Source organism: Molothrus ater, chromosome 4 (genome assembly GCF_012460135.2).
Source record: "Molothrus ater isolate BHLD 08-10-18 breed brown headed cowbird chromosome 4, BPBGC_Mater_1.1, whole genome shotgun sequence".
Classification (NCBI taxonomy): Eukaryota; Metazoa; Chordata; class Aves; order Passeriformes; family Icteridae; genus Molothrus; species Molothrus ater.
The window spans coordinates 33,742,459-33,758,699 of record NC_050481.2 but is presented as its reverse complement, the minus strand read 5'-3'; the positions used below and the strand labels follow the sequence as shown (position 1 = coordinate 33,758,699).

Below are 16,241 nucleotides of genomic sequence, written 5' to 3'. Positions count from 1 at the left end.
AGTCAAAGCTATTCATAAGTGTCTCAGGCAAACATACCTGTACTCCCATCAAATCCTCCCACAGCATAAAGAAGGCCATTTAATACAGCTGCTCCCAGTGTGCTTCTCCTGTCTTGCATGTTAGCAACACTTGTCCACTGGTCCTTCACTGGATCGTAGGAATCTACTGTACGAACTCTCAAAGAGCCATTGAAACCACCAACAGCATAAACCATGCCTCCCATGTACACCATTCCTAGAGCAGGGACATGGGAGGAAAGATGAGTGTTTCAGTCTCTCTGCCAATTAACTGTATTCTGTAACTGTGTTCTGTACTGTTCTAGTACGCAGATACTTGACACAAACTACAGTATTCACTACATTTGTCGTGCTTTTGACAGTCCCCTAGAACCACACTTCATTCAGATTAAGCCCTAGAATTTCTAACACTTTTTCCTAATAGTGCACATTCCTGAATACCATGCTTGCTGAATTTCTTCTTGCTTAAATTGCTCAGCTGCTTTAAGATCACATGTTCATGTTTTCAGTAGTGGATTATCACTGTTTTACATTCTTTATATAGTTTAATGAGATTAGGGTATTTAATAGCAAAATTAATCCTTATTACAATGCATTAATATTTAAATTTATTTATCCCTTGTTTCTGTAGGAGGTAATAAAGCATTTCATCCTACAGATTGCAAACTGAAGCTCAAATTAAGCACAATTGATCAAAGTTGTATTGTTCCAGATTAGCAAGTAATTCAATGATCAGTGAAGTCAAGGTTTAGCCCTTCTTAGATAAATATCTCAAGTAGTGTTCCAGAGAACATACAATGCCTAAATCCTGAAGCATTACCAACCACAACAAAAAATTAGGCTTCCTTACCTGCTCTACATCTTCTGGAAGGCAATTCAGCAACCTGATGCCAGCGTTCTTCTTTAAAATCATAGCATTCAACACTGCGAATTGCCTTTGGAGCCTGTCCCCCAACTACCATCATCAACTAACAGGGAGATAATAATAATAATAATAACTGTTAGTTATCTGCATATATGAGAGCACCTGAAAGATCAAAAGAATGTTTAAAAATAAAGCAAGCTTCTGTACAAGAAATAATTGGCTGTAATAATTGTACAAGAAATAAATGGCTCTCCTATAGAAATTTGAGTCTTGTCAACCAGGTCAAATTAATTGCTAGGTGTTTTTTTAAAACAAATGTAATTTGTAGTTATTTTGTCTGGAGGAAATACCAAGGGTAGAAAAGCAGCAAGCAATCAGAATCTCGGTAAAGCTCCGACAAAAGAGGGAGACCCTGCTTTATCTTCACATCCTCTTATGATCTCAGGTATGAGAATTCACCATCTGTGATGTGTAATGAAGCTGTGACCATCCATCACGTAACAGCCTTACCTTGTTCTTCTAAGAAAAATGAATTGAATCTCCTATTCCATTATTACCATTTTCACAATAGTACTATGAGAAAACTTTACTTCATTGTAAAGAAGAAAGTATCTAATGTTTGTTTTTTGCTAAGATGAACTAAAGATAAAATAAAAAATCTCAACACAGAAACTTCAGTCATAGACATTCTTTGTTTTGGTTTGGGGTTTTTTGATTTTTTTGTTTGTTTGTTTTGTTTATTTTTGGTTTTTTAAACAGGCTTACTTCTCCATAATTGTATATTTCTCAAAATAGCTGAAGCACTTACTAAAAAATGTTTTCTGGGAGGGCAAGTAGTGGTGATTCTCTGTGTAGGTGGGAGGCTAAAACATCTATGTCATAAGTAGCATGGAGTGTAAAGGTAATCACTTGTTACATTTTTATGATAAGTAATTCTGATACAATTTTTTTACACAAATACCCCAAAACACAGTCATGCTCTCATGAAAGTTTTTAAAATGCAGTTTGAAATAGTAGATACATTGGAAAAACAGGGGTCTTACCTTTGGAAGGCTGGCAGGTGTTCTCAGTTTTGTCCGTGTGCTTTTCATCAATGCCCGTTGCTCAGTTGGTAGCAAGTGATACTTCATAGCTTCAATGAGGTAATCTTTGCAAGCACTGCTGTTCTTAACCAGTATTTCCTCTTCAACTCTCTGTTTATTAATAGAAGTTTAACAAGGTCTGAGCATGTTAAGGAAGTAAAGCAGAAATCAGAGTCCAAAGTGTATTAAAGCTGATCTATCACACAAATGCAGATTAATCTACTTGTTAAGATTGTAATTTAACCAGTAGGACACAAATTTGTGTTGGAAATATGTAGTCACTAAAAAAAAAAAAGTTAAAATATGCTGATTGTTAATTAGCAAGTGGAAGAATCAGTGATAGGCAAGGTAAATCACTTTTCTTACAATTGGGCACATTTCTTGATTTTTTAAATACAGACAGTACAGAATATTTTGAGGCGGAAGTAGCAGAGAATAATTTAACAAATTAGTACGCCACCCCACAACAAGAAAAACCACAACAGAACACAACAACAAAAAAACCCCAAATCCCACCCAAAACAACCACACAAATTGGAGATTTATATCACAAAACCAGAATTTTTAAAATAAATACGTACCAAACTACTTATACCTACTAAGCAGTGTTAATACTGAACTCGTATTGTCAATCTTAAATATTTGGCCTGACACCAAAATATCCAAATGAGCTTATAAAATTTGAAAAAAAATATTTTATCTGAACCAGGTAATAGAAAGCTTCCTTTGTCATTAATTCCTAATCAGCTTAAACAACAGATATAATTCTGAAGCGGAAAATTCACTTATGGGAACAAATCCTTGATCAAAAGATGGCATTACAAACGAAACCTAACCTGATCTCAGCAAATTACGTTGTTCAGATTCCTGGTGTGGTATGACATGCACTCAGCCAAACAGATAAATTACTTACATAAGTCATTCTCTACGTGGCAATCCCTCACCTCAGTGGGTGGATGTGCACATGAGTATGTGGTAGTGGCTGTTTGTTTACTTTTTCTATCACTAACATACTATTGACACTGTTGTTGAAATTTAAAGTTATTGATCTGGCATTAAAATAACGAACAGAAATATTCACATGCAGAATAATTAGTATTCCTTTTTGCTTACCTGGACTAAATACTCCCGGGAAAGCAAAGGCAGCCGAACATGCTCCATCAGACGTGCCATTAACTCCTGCCTTACATCTTTGTCATGGTTTACCCAGGCTATCACTGCTTCAAATACCTTCCAGAAAACAAACAAATCTAGTTCTTTGACTTACAGGTTCATAAGCATGAAAACATTAGTGTGCCTCCAAAAATAGTTTTGCTTATTCTAAAACTCCTAATGTAAGAACAGATGACAGTGGTTACAGGTCCCATTATTTCCATATTTATCAACTATAAAATTATGAAGGTGCATTATCTGGTCTCTTTTTATATCTACTCCTCTACTGGTGTTTCAAGGATAGCTGTGCTACATTGACAAAATGCACACAGTGACTTCACTGATACTGAAAACTAGGCAAACAAACAACACAGCAGCAGGAATATTACAGTCCTCATGCTTTTCTTCCTTTCTTGGAGAACTGACCTGCCACATCCCCGTTCAAATGACCTATCATCATTGAATCTTAGCAGGACAAGCGATCCTAAGCCTCGTTTTGCCTGCATTGCACAGTAGCTCATCATTCACTAGAGCATTAAAACCTTAATTATACTCTACAAAAGCAGCATCACATGTATTTAGGTGATAGATCCAGACCTTTGGGCTATTACAGGAACAACAACATAGCTTTGCTAGTTGCTGTTTAAGCAGATAGTTCTTAGATTCAAAGTTTCAAACGTGAAACACTGCCTAACTGTACAAATGAGTATTCAAACACTCTTTTGTACACAATTTAGCCTCATTTGAGTACAACTACAAACTTCTCGGAAAAAAGAAATTCAAATAGATCATAACTGAATTTAAAAATCTCAAAATTAATGCATCCACAACCTGAAAGTCATTAGAGGTTTACAGAGACAGCCTGGGCTCACTGAAGAGCACAGTGTTTCAAAAATAGCTTTAAAAGATTGAGATCTAGGCTAAAGGTGAGCCAACACACATTAAACTCTGGTTTGGTAATAACAAGCTGCCATGTCATCTCCTGTGCAACCCACATGTGTTCAGTTAGGTTAAACAGCTCACATATACACACAGAGCTTTAATACCTTTGTGGGACTGCTGATGTTAAAGTTAGTAAATGGCATATAATAGCTCTTCAAATTTGAAATTATTTATTCCTTGGTAAACCAAACTCCTGTGGATATGACTCAGCACGTGTTCTGGTTGTTCTGCTTGAAGATGAGAAGGAATTTCCATTTAATGTAGTTTTGGTTTTGGGGTTTTTTTCCCAAAGAAGGTAATGTGATTTAATATAGTTGTAGGATTTTTAAGAGTTGAGACTAGTTGTCAACATCAGACTGACAACACTTTTGGGAAGCATCCTTTAAACTTGAGCACAGTACCTGCCTAATTTCGCTAATGAAACACAGAACACATCTGAAAAAGGGCACAAGATCAGAAGGAGCAAGCTCACTCTTTCACATGAAAGGATAAAAAGAATACTGGGATACAGATTGTCTTACCTTCTCCTCTGAGGCAATTGTGAGTTTGTCACTGGATATCAGACTGCACACCTGCTCTACACCAAGATTGAGGTATTCTTCACTAAGCACAACATCAGAAAAGTGCTGTTCTGTTTGGGGGAAAAGAAATACACTAACATACAGCAACAGGTCTCCACATGTTTAACAAGCATCAACACAGAAGGGGAAAACAGAGGAAAATGAATATGCAAGCTATTTTATTCTATCTAGAAGTAATATATTGACTTAAAACCTCTTCTATAAGTTAAAGCTTGGTCTCACAAATAGCTTTTATATTTAAATATTCCTTAACTGAAATATTAAAGCACATTATACTAAAAGTATTGTAGCAATTTTCAGATGCTTGCTTCATCTCAGAATACTTGTCTTTGAGAATTACCTAAGTCTCATTTTACTAAATTTGTACACAAAAATACAGAAAAAACACTCCAGAGTCTTTATAATCTGTATGTATAAAGAGTTGTTTTAAACATGTTTTAAATTTGAAGTTTGACATGAACAATGGTTGATTCTTTAGAACCAACCAGCAATGTCATACAACAAGTCCTAGTGCATCTCTCAGAGCTTGTCCAAGGTCATAAAATATTGCATATTGCAATCTCTGCAATGTGCAGAAGGTCTGTAGACTTTCCTAATTTTTTTTTAAACCTAATTTTTTAAAACCTTTTAAACTTGAATAAAACTGAAAAAAATTAGAGTTTCCAAGTTGTCATTCAGTTATTCAGTTGTCCCCTCCCTTCCTTAAAATTGCTTTTTATGGCATTATTTTGCTTAAAAAGTCATTCCATTCAGTAAAATTATTTCTCCCCTTCTTCTGCTATTCTTAACAGAAGTCAGAAGGGACAACTGTTACTAAGAACTTAAGAACCTGTCTCAAAATTAGAATAAATAAAAAGAGGCCAGCAAACATACTCAAACCAAAGAACATTTTATAGTCTTTTCAATTCCTGTATTAGTATTACTGTAACTGAGACTCCATACTTGAGAAAGTTGCCTAAGTTGTTTAAAAAAGTTAAAGAATGCTAAATGCTTAAGCTCAAGAAGTCTAATTCTTCAGTTCAACATTGCAGGGTACAAGAAAACAGCTGTTTTAAATGCAATGATCATCAGTACAAGACCCTCTAATTCTGCAGCATTCTCTCATGATGGACAGGTAGTATTTTCTGCAGTACTTCAGGCAATGGGAAAGAAAGGATGAAAATAAATACTATTGATTTTTATAACATCCCCATTACTTTTCCACTCTCCAAATCTTCTAGTATCTGTTTGCTTTTCAGAAAAATATGCAGTTTCTCAAGCTAAGTATCTGATGAGTTTTATTGTTTGCAAATAGAAATTGAGAAAGATAATTTGTATAGATTACCTTTACAATAAACTCCAAATTTTAGGTGACAGTGTCACAAACCAGTATGCCTGACTGTACTGAGAAGCTGAGTTTGGAGGCAGGCAGAAATGCATCCAAATCTCAAACAAATCTGAGGTTCTGAAGCACTGTTCATCCTTTCTTGAGAAAGACAATGCAACAGTGGAACACATCCAACAGGATATATTTCATAAATCAGAAATACCTGGTTGATTTTATAGACTCACATACAAAAGCCTTGCTTTTTAAAAGTTTATTTAGATTTATGTCTAAATTAAGTAGGATTAAGCATTAAGTAGGAAGATCCACCCTCTAAACCAGGAGAAGCGAAAGTTGAGAATTTTCAAAGTAATAGAATGAATATGAGGCTGTCTCTAGTTTTCATGCTAGACATAAGAACTATAGAAGAGAATAAAAAAACCCCAGTGCTTGAACAAAAACTGTTTTACTGGATGTCAGCCTCTTAAAACATAAAACATGGCACATGGTCAAGAGAAGGAGTGAAAAAAGGAGAAACACTAAACCGAACTATTCAATCTACAGCTATAGATCCTCAGGTGAATGAATTATGGACAAAAGAGAAATAGAGGGGATTTCTACATAAATTTTAGTCATCAAAAAAGAGGTAAGGTGAAATAACTTGTCTTGTAAGAATCAGATCCCTTGTGTCTAGCAGACCATCATAACTGATTGATAGATAACATTTGGCAGAAGCCAGTTGCAATTATAGCTACGTGTATTATTTAATGTAATTAAAAATGGAAAAATAATAAGGAAATGTAAAAATCAATTAAATCCACCAATGGCAATTTATGTAATGCTGGTTCAAGTGTTGAAGACAGAAGGCTTCATTATATATAAAAAACACACTTATGAAATTCAAACTTTTTGCATCTTTTAGCGAGAAGGATATCAGCATCTTCGAAATAACATGACTCGGTACTAAAATTTCCAGAAATCACACTTGTATCCTCTTTTCCCAATAACGATGAAAAATAGTACTGGAGGTGTGTGGATTTTTTTGCCTTCTGGGTTAGGATTTTTATTATCTCATATTACAGTTCCCATCCTGAGAGCTTCGATAATCTGAAGATATTAACATCAAACATGATGAACGTTATGCTTAAATGATTAAATATTTCATGTAACCGTCCCCTGTAAAATCTCACATTATCTTGGTTTTTATTTAGTGCGTTACAGAACATACTTCTTTCTTTATGAACATCTCTTAGAGAAGCAAAGAGAGAACTTCCCATATGGAAGTTTCCATGAGAGAACAAAATAATTTTTTTTTCCCAACTCAGAATTTTCCACACAGTATGCAACTTTGACAAATTTGTACTGGAATCCTGCCCCATTTCTTGCCTCTTTACCCAGAAATTGAAGCCAGCTGGCTCTAGAGTCTGGCAGCCTGAAAACAAGCTGGCTTAGGACCTGCAGAGGCTTGGCTTCTAAATTCCCACTTCTTAAGCAAATAGAGTCCTACTTCTTTATTATCAAGACTAATCTCTGACTTACAAAAAAAATATCAATTTTAGGATGATTCTAAAATATCTGTTCCAATTGCATATGAAAAACAGATTTTCACATTTTTGCAACTGAGTCAGTTTCTATCTGAATAGCTAAAGATCTGTCCTTGTCTGCCCTGTGCCAGTAGGGTGGGACAAATGAAAAGAAGTCTTTAACAACAGGAAAAGGCTAGTAACAAAAATGTCTGGAAGTACAATAAACAATGCCAGCATGGAAAGCATAGAAAGAAAATAGGAGCTGTAAATTTACCACTTTTTGGTATTTGTTGTTGAGTCTGGAGCTACACATGCACATTCAGCAAAAAGCACTCGACACCTATCCAAAAGGCACACAAGTCTGGCTATACAGATAGTGGCATTAACTTTATATTTTTCAATTACATAGGAAGGAAAGCTACATCTGAAACCTGCCCAGGATATTTTATGCTTTAAACATTTATGGATTAATTCACAATGTCACACTGAGATTTTTTTGGCTTGGGACAAAAGGCCTTTGCTATTGGCCTATTTTAAGGCACTGGTCAAACAGGAACCCCAGCTTTGCTGCAGAGGTATAGACACAAGTTCTGCCAATTGGAGAACCAGCAGAAGCTAAAACTGCAGAATCACATTTTTTTTCCAAAAAAGCTGATTTATTTGCAAATTTTATACTTAAAAAACTGTTTTTAAGAACATCATGAAATTCACAACAGCCAAGGCAACAGCAGCATAGCAACAGACATTGCTACTCAGAATAGAATCATAGGAATGATTCTGACAACTCCATCCTTTGCATGCCAGGCATATGGATGTACACAAGAACAGTCCACAGAAGACATGCATGCTTCCAAGGCTTGCCAGGGCTCAAGTTTCAGACTAAGAGCACCAGAATCAAGAATGCTGTTATCCCAAATACAATGCAGCAATCCCTGCATCACAAAACACGCTAGGGTTCCCTAACAAAAGAATCTTTAACATCTCAGCACAGTGCTAAAAGCCAAAAAGGTTCACTGTGCCACTGCCACGGGTCTCCCACTGCCTGTATGCAGTGGGTGAAATACCTTATCATTCTTTGGTTAAAACTAAGAAATGTGTCAGGACATAAGCACTGACCTGGGGTCTCTCTAGTCCAAGGTGGTACACCTGTTCTCATTAAAAGGTTTTACCAATTTATCTTCAGGTTGTACATAACATTACAACACCTATATAATGCACCTCCTTCTCAGGAAAAGTTGTTATTTTGTGAACATCCTTTAACACTACGTAAGACATATCCCAGACCAAAACTGAGGACAGACTAGCAGTGCTGATGCCACATACTCTTCCTAGGAATCCTCACAAAAGGAGAAGAGGCCTCAGCTGTACACAGTCTGTGACTGTGCAAGTGTAACAAGACCCAGAGCAGGACTGCTTGCTGGAACATCACGAGGACATGTGGCATCTCCAAGTTAAATTGCAACAGAAGCTCATTCCAAGTAACCTGTATCAATTGTCCACTATTTTCAGATCACAGGTGCATATAAATGACTCTCCTAGAGATCTTGCTCTCTGCTGCAAAGGACCAACCCACCACAGGAATATGAAGCTCCAAATTTAATGAAAGTTGTATTTTCATTCCCACTGGAAGGAAGTTCTAGAGTTTCACTTTTCTAATAACTTCTGATCCATTGGCACCCATTTGTTTTTATATTATCATTGTCTATTAGCAGAACTATCTCGCTGCCTCTTTTTTCTAAACCCAAAGTAGCAAATGTAAGAAAATAAAGACTGGGAGAAGTTACAAAACAAAATACTTTTCATTTTCTCTGGCAGGAAAATATTTTCACTACCTTTTTCAATCTAATAATCCTTTTCTGTACTCATTCTAATTTCTGGAGCCTTAATCCCAAAATGTGTGCTCTGGGAATTAAGCTGCCTGTGATACAAAGCTTAACTCTGAAATGGCACAGCCATGTATTTTTGGCTTAGACTTTGAGAATTTTTTTTCATATGTAAGAAAGCTGTGACAAAGTACAAAGAGCCATTTGAGATAAGAACAGGGGAAAAAAGAAGCTATGATGGCTGAGATAAAGGCAGTAAGTAGCCTGAAAATTCAAGAGCAAAAACATTGACCTGAAAAGGTATAGAACTGTATGAAATGAAATCAGGGACTCAGCAGACAGAAATTCAGCAAGACTGATGATGAGCCAATTCCAAGGAGAAATGAAGGCCAACACTTCCTCCTTGGATCCTTTTATCAGGAGTACTGAGCATTCTGGTGCTCAGTCTAGTATCTTGCATGTCCCAACTAGGACCAACAAATAGCTTCCCTCCTCTTTTCACTTGTCTGTGCTCTGCTTGCAGACACTCGCTGTGCACAGCAAAGGATGCCTGAACAAAGTGACCCAGGGAAGGAGAGCTAACAGGTAGACATAATTCCTGTGCTCTCAAAACATATTTAACCAATACTGCACTCAAGGTCTTGCCAGGGTCTTAGAATCTTTATTTCTAGAAAGTAATCTATACAAATATTAGCTTCAACTACTAAACAGAACAAAGATTCTTCAGAAGTAACTTAAGTAGTTTAGAGGTTCAGTTTAGAAATAACTAAGGCCCAGTCAGAACAGAAGCTGGAAAAAATAATTTAAAACTCAAGCAACAGCTGTATCAAAATGTGTTCCCAAAAACATTAAATATCTGAACATTAACTCTAGCTAATAAGTGTATGTCTTGCTTCCTATTTCAAAAAATGTAATAGCTTTTTGGATTTAATAGTGTATTACTCAAAGACAAAAGGATTTAATTAAAACCTTTTGCATAGATGTCTAAATAGAAATACCACAAAGTCATTCAGTCATGTGCACACCACAACTTCATGAGTAAGGTAGGCATTACAAAAGCTTGTACTTTCAAAAACAACCTGAAAAGCTTTTGAATTTTTTAATTGATATATCAATCATTCTTGATAGAAATACTATAATCTCCTGTGAGTTAAAAAAATCTATACCACAAATCAGCATTTCTAGGAATGAAGACAATTGAAAGCATTCATCAAAGTCCTTGCCTTTCTGAGCTCTAAATTTATTCAAGGCAATAAAAAGCCTATTATTTCAACCTGATTTGAAGCACTTAGTGCTCTATTTCAGGAAAATATTCAATTTTAACTCTGTACTAATTGTTAATTATGCTAATTGGTCACTGTACATTTAAGGAAAGTTATGAAAAGCAATGCAGTCATACATATTTTTTTTACAGCCTTATCAGGACATTTAATTTTTAATTCTCTTTTTTTTATTGCTCTTGATCTAAGCCTGACAGTGCTAGGAGGAAGAAGGCAGAGCAAAGAATGGACCTGACTATGCATTCTGACTACACACAGCATATTTATCTCAAGAGTGAGAACAGACTGTGCATTGCTTTAAAATCCACCCCACAGACACAGCAAATACACAGTAGGAGTTGAGCTGGCAGCTTGTCATACAGGCCAGCAGTACTCCAAGAATATGATGACAATAAGGGAAGCTTTTGGGGGAATTTGACGGAAATGGAAGGTGGTTTGGTTACAGGAAATATAAGGTTAGTACCCAGCATGAAAATAGGAGAGTTGGAGAGAAAGATTCAAGTGGATGAGACTATAGGTACCCTTTAGAGTAAGAAATTTCAGGTCTTTGGCTAGATGAGCAGGATTTTCAGAAGATAAGTTGATTACATAATACCCAACATTACATTTCTTGCTTCTTCACTGGTGCAGTGCAGGGTCTACCCCTCTTTTCAATGCCTTTTTCTTTTTTCTTCCCCCATGTAATTCCTACATTGACTTATGGTAGTTGTCAGGATTTTAATTCTTCTTTCCCGATTTCCTCCTCTAAGTGAGGCTGCAAGATTTTAAACAGAAAGCTAGCTTCTTTCTGCATTGGAAATGGCTTGGACCCTGCAGAGTTAGAATAGTCTGTGAAGATGCTGCCCCATTCAGCTTAAATATAACTGTGGGCCAGCCAGCACATTTTCTTTCTCTTGAAGGCATTCAGATCAAATGCAGTTTTCATCAGGAGATACATGTCTGCAATACCCTGGAAAAAATTCTGATTCTCTGAATCCCACCCACACTGACACACATCAATGTGTGCTCCAGCAATGAGAACTTGCCTGCATATGTGCTGGCCTTGCTCAGGAGATCTGTGCATGCATGCATGTCAGCAAAAGCACGAATCCCCAGGCAGTTGATAGGATGAAGCTGAGATTCCAAAAATTCACAGCAAGTCCTCTTCACATCCTGCAGTTGCAAGAGACCAGCTGCTGGGAGCAGTACCTGAAAGGAGAAGCAAGAGCTGGTTAATGTCCCAATTCAATTCTGATGTTATACAAGAGTATTGTGAATATTAAGAAAACAAAATAAACCATTAAAAAGCCAAGACCAAAATAAAGAGGAAGATTTCAGCATTCTGTAACTGAGGAAGTTAAAACCCAGCAGGAGCATGATTTTACCTCCCTACAGATACCATTTAGAATAACAAGCAACATCTCTACCATTGTGTTCACTGGGGAACTCGTTCCACAAACTGTAACTCACGCTTTATTTAAACTCTTCCCAATATTCATTCACAAGTTCCCTTCTTGCATTTCCCAGCATTTCATAATTACATCTCATTTCCAAGCCTTCAGTGTTGGATATTTTTAAAAGAAAGTTTTCTAGACCATGACAGAATATGTAATCTTATTTGCATGCAAGCAGTGGACACTGTACCATTTTTTTTTTGTCACCATCAAATATAGGCATATTTATGCAAGAGATTCCAGTAAGGACAGAATTCAGACTTCCCCAGAAGTCTGTGACCATCTTGGAAGAATAATAATTCAAGACTGTCTGGCAATCAATATAGACAGGAAAAATAAAGGATCATACATTTAAGAAGAGTTTGCTTTGAATATCAACTGTTAATGAAGGAGAAATGAAGAAAAGACACAGACGCGATTGCACTCAGATACACAGACTATTACTAAGGAAAATACTTAAAAATTAGTTTAAATCTTAGATAATTCTTGAAAATATTTAGTAAGTCTAACAAAGTAAGTGGAAAAGATGTAATAATGATAGAAGTCAGTGTTATGCAATTCCAAACAACTCTAGTAAGCTTAAAGGTTATTAATTACAAGGTTGAAAGAGTACAATGAAATAGTTTTATTTTAGCATATGTTTATATAAATGTTAAGATAATATCACTAATACAATTTATATTATCAGAACACAGTATGATTAGTTATAACAGTGAATAGATAAATTCACTTGCTAGTTAATTCTATGATAAGATATAATCATTAACTTACATAGAAAAAATCAATTCCAGAAATCTACTACAAGTATTTATTTACACAGCTTGCCCCAATGAAGCAAACATTTCATACCTGATCACAAATTTGGTAACTAATTCAAGGACAGTCTTAGATAATTTTAGGCACATTATCAGTATAGTTGAGTAAATATATAATTCTGAGAACAATCCTTGACTGCATAAATGGATCCAGTAGAAAAATTTGTAAAACCATCATCAAATCAGAATACAAAATGGAAACATGAAATTTGAGAATGGCATGGAGAAAATAATTTAATATTTGTATTCACAGTTACCCTGGCATACCTATATGAACAGTAAAGGAATGTTACAAGAACCAGATTACTCTTCATTATGGGAAATTTACTTCAGTTCTGAGATCACTGTAACTGAGCTTGCAAAGTTAGAGATTTCAATACATTTTAATTATCAGAAAACAAAACATTCAAGTCTAAATGTATTTTACATTCTGCTGCTAAAAAGGAAAAGAGAAGCAAAGTGCATCAATTTATCTCGTTGAATTACACATTGGGCTTTGGTTACTAGGCAACAAGAGCTGTGATAACATCTAGCTATTTTCATTTGTACCTATAGAAGTGTTGGTCTGAAAGCCATAACAACCTGCATTCAAAAATACAGTTCCATCATAGTCAGATTTACTCTGCTGAAGCCAGGGACAGAACTAAAGAGGGATGAAATACCAAAGCAACCCAAACTCCTCACAAATCCTTCAGAAAAAAAGAAAAGAAAAAAAAATACTATATTAAAATTGCGGTACAGATTAAGTTTAATTGCTGCTGACTCTAAACTGGTCAGTTATAGCTCAGATCTGTTCCAAAAATAGCCAGCAGAGGGTATCATAACTTTCCTTTAAAGATCAAAAATACTGTAATGCGCATACTGCTTTGTACTGCAAGAAATGCAGAGGTGGAAAAAAATCTCCGATTTCTTGAAAATATGTTCTATGAAAATATATTCTCAACATGGCTAATTTTTTTATAAACAAAGAAAACTGAACACATTATTACTACTGATGGCAAATAAGAAATTAGGTATTCTCTTTCTTTGTGTCAAAATCGTGGTGATGAATCTCAGAATGACTGCTAGATTTCCTAGAGCAAATTATTTAACCCTTATGAGCCTGTGAAGACTCTTCCCTGGTTATTTTCTTTTGGTTCTCCTTTCTGCAGTGACATGCCTATTCCCAAAGCTCTGTGCACCCATCATGCCAAATACATCTTTCCAACCCCACTGAGAAAAAAAGGACTGTGACCAGGTGCAAGTATTTGTTTTAAAATCCACCTGCAATGTCACCTGCACAGTCAGGAGGGATCTACTTAAGCCTAGAATGTGGGTCCATGTTTTCACTGGAGTAAATTCAAGCCCTTCACAACTCAATTAAATCATCAACCTGTAAATGAGGCTGCTGCCCTTTCTTGTGGTCCTTCAGGTACCTGCCAGGAGTATGTCAAGGGCTAAGGGTACTAATGATGCTTGCAGCTTTTCTCCCTCCTGTTTTTTCCTAACAGCATTATGACTCTGTTCATCTTGGTGCAGCTGGAGACATTCACCTCATGTGGCTGAAACCTGTGTTGAGCTTGAAAGTGAGGAGCAGCTGGAACAGGCAGGCACCTCTCCAGGTGCTCACAAGCCCACCAGCTCAGCAGGAACACACTTACAACAGTCCCAAAGAGATACAGCCTGCCTGAGTGATGAACAAACCTCCACAAGGAAAGAAGGCTCAGAGGAGATGGGCATGGGTGGTGAACTCGAGGAAGAAATACAAGAATGAGCATCTAGTGCAAATTTATGTCCATATAAAAGGGACTGGAGGGTGACTTTTCCTTTAGGTATATGGCTGTACCAGTAAGTCATCAGGTTATGCAAACAGCCTTTTCTAAAATAATTACTAGCAGGTAAGGTGTCCCCCTGCTAGTCAGGCCAGCATGGGGAGAAGATCGTATGTGACACAGCTCAGTCTCACAAAAAGTGTAAAACCAAAAAAGCAACAGAAGAGCTCTCCAGAGAGCCATAGGCTTGAGAGGGCTTTAGCCCACACATTCCTTCCTGGTGAACTGGAGATGCCCTCCATCCTGGCAGTGGGCATGTGTAGATCAGTAATGGGAATCACTTTTGCATAGTGATCCAAAGGTATATTTCAAGTGCTGTGTCATGCTTGTGTTGTGATTTCAGCACATTGCAGTATGTCTCTACTAAATCAAAACATAACGCTATGTAGTACCAAGTATCTTCAAAACAGTAAATTTCATGGCAATCATTAAATGTCCCCCAAGGACTATCCAGAAGAAGCTGGTCAGAGCAGCTGCCCTGGAGTGCCTCCATACCAGACAAGGGTATTCATCCCACCTGAGGGCTGCTAGATGACCTGACAGGCACAGCCCCTTGATTGGTACCACTTCTTCAACACACAAGGTTTCAGTGGCTGCCCTGCTGGTTGAGACGGGGGAACAAGTCCAGTGGAAGGAGCCACCAGGATGGTCAGAGGGCTGGAGCATGTCATATTACAAGGAAAAGCTAAGAAAACTGAGTTTGTGCAGCCATAAAAGAAAAAAAGGGAGACCTTATTACAGTCCACAGCTACTTATTGTGAGGGTATAGAAGAGTGAGCCAGAGTGTTCTTGAAGATGCATAGCTACAGAACAAGGAAAAGTATGAACATAGGAAAATCTGACTGGAAAAAAAAAAGGAGTTAGGTTGCTTTTTCTGTTTTGTGTTGTGTTTTGCTGGGTATTTTTTAAGTGAGGCTGATTAAGCCCCAGAACAGGTTGTCCCAACCAGCTGCAGAATCTCCATTCCTGGGAGATATTAAAAATTCAGGAACAGGCCTCTCAACATGCTTTTAAAAAGCTCAATAAAAAGTAAAATTTAAATTGATTAAAGCTTTCTGCTGGTTAATTTAAATCAATTTGATCCAGTAATTTTATATCCATCCAAGCTGTCCTCTTTGCATTCCTTTTTGTACCGTGAGGTTCTCCTAGACAGATCATGTTGTGATACCTGACATATGAAGATGCTGAAGACAATATTTTCTTCAATACTGCTTTCAAATTTCTTGTAATCATCTTAAAATTTCTGCCAGGAATATTTGCTGAAATTCAAATTGATACCCACCAAAACCACATTAAGATCAATATAATGTCAATAGGAAAATAGTGACAGATCACATTGCAGGTTTTGAAAACAAGATCCCACAATATAAACAAACCCAAAATTTCTCAGAACACTGAAGCATTTTTCAAGCAAATAAGCCAATAAAAATCAGAGCAGTGTATGCCAAGAGAAATGAATAATGGCTGTCTAAAATAGAAATTCCATACTTTATTGCATGGAGAGGAAAGAAAACAGATCTGAGACATTAGGAAAGATACTAATCGAGGAAAGCAGATGCATAAGAATCCAAACACACTGTAATACAATATAGAAGCTCACAGAAGAGCAA

The 16,241-nt window shown here is 36.6% G+C and overlaps 1 protein-coding gene across 4 annotated transcripts in view; it reads right to left on the bottom strand.

The window, feature by feature from the left end:
- The window catches only part of KLHL2 (kelch like family member 2), a 54,598-nt gene that overhangs the window by 8,700 nt on the left and 29,657 nt on the right, over positions 1-16,241 (bottom strand). For all 4 annotated transcript variants that reach the window (XM_036381642.2, XM_036381641.2, XM_054514539.1 and 1 more), the window contains 6 exons: positions 11,598-11,760; positions 4,581-4,690; positions 3,079-3,195; positions 1,927-2,076; positions 869-986; positions 38-235 (listed from right to left, as the gene is read on the bottom strand). In XM_036381642.2, coding sequence (XP_036237535.1) covers positions 38-235; positions 869-986; positions 1,927-2,076; positions 3,079-3,195; positions 4,581-4,690; positions 11,598-11,760 — 856 coding nt within the window. The remainder of the gene's footprint in view (positions 1-37; positions 236-868; positions 987-1,926; positions 2,077-3,078; positions 3,196-4,580; positions 4,691-11,597; positions 11,761-16,241) is intronic.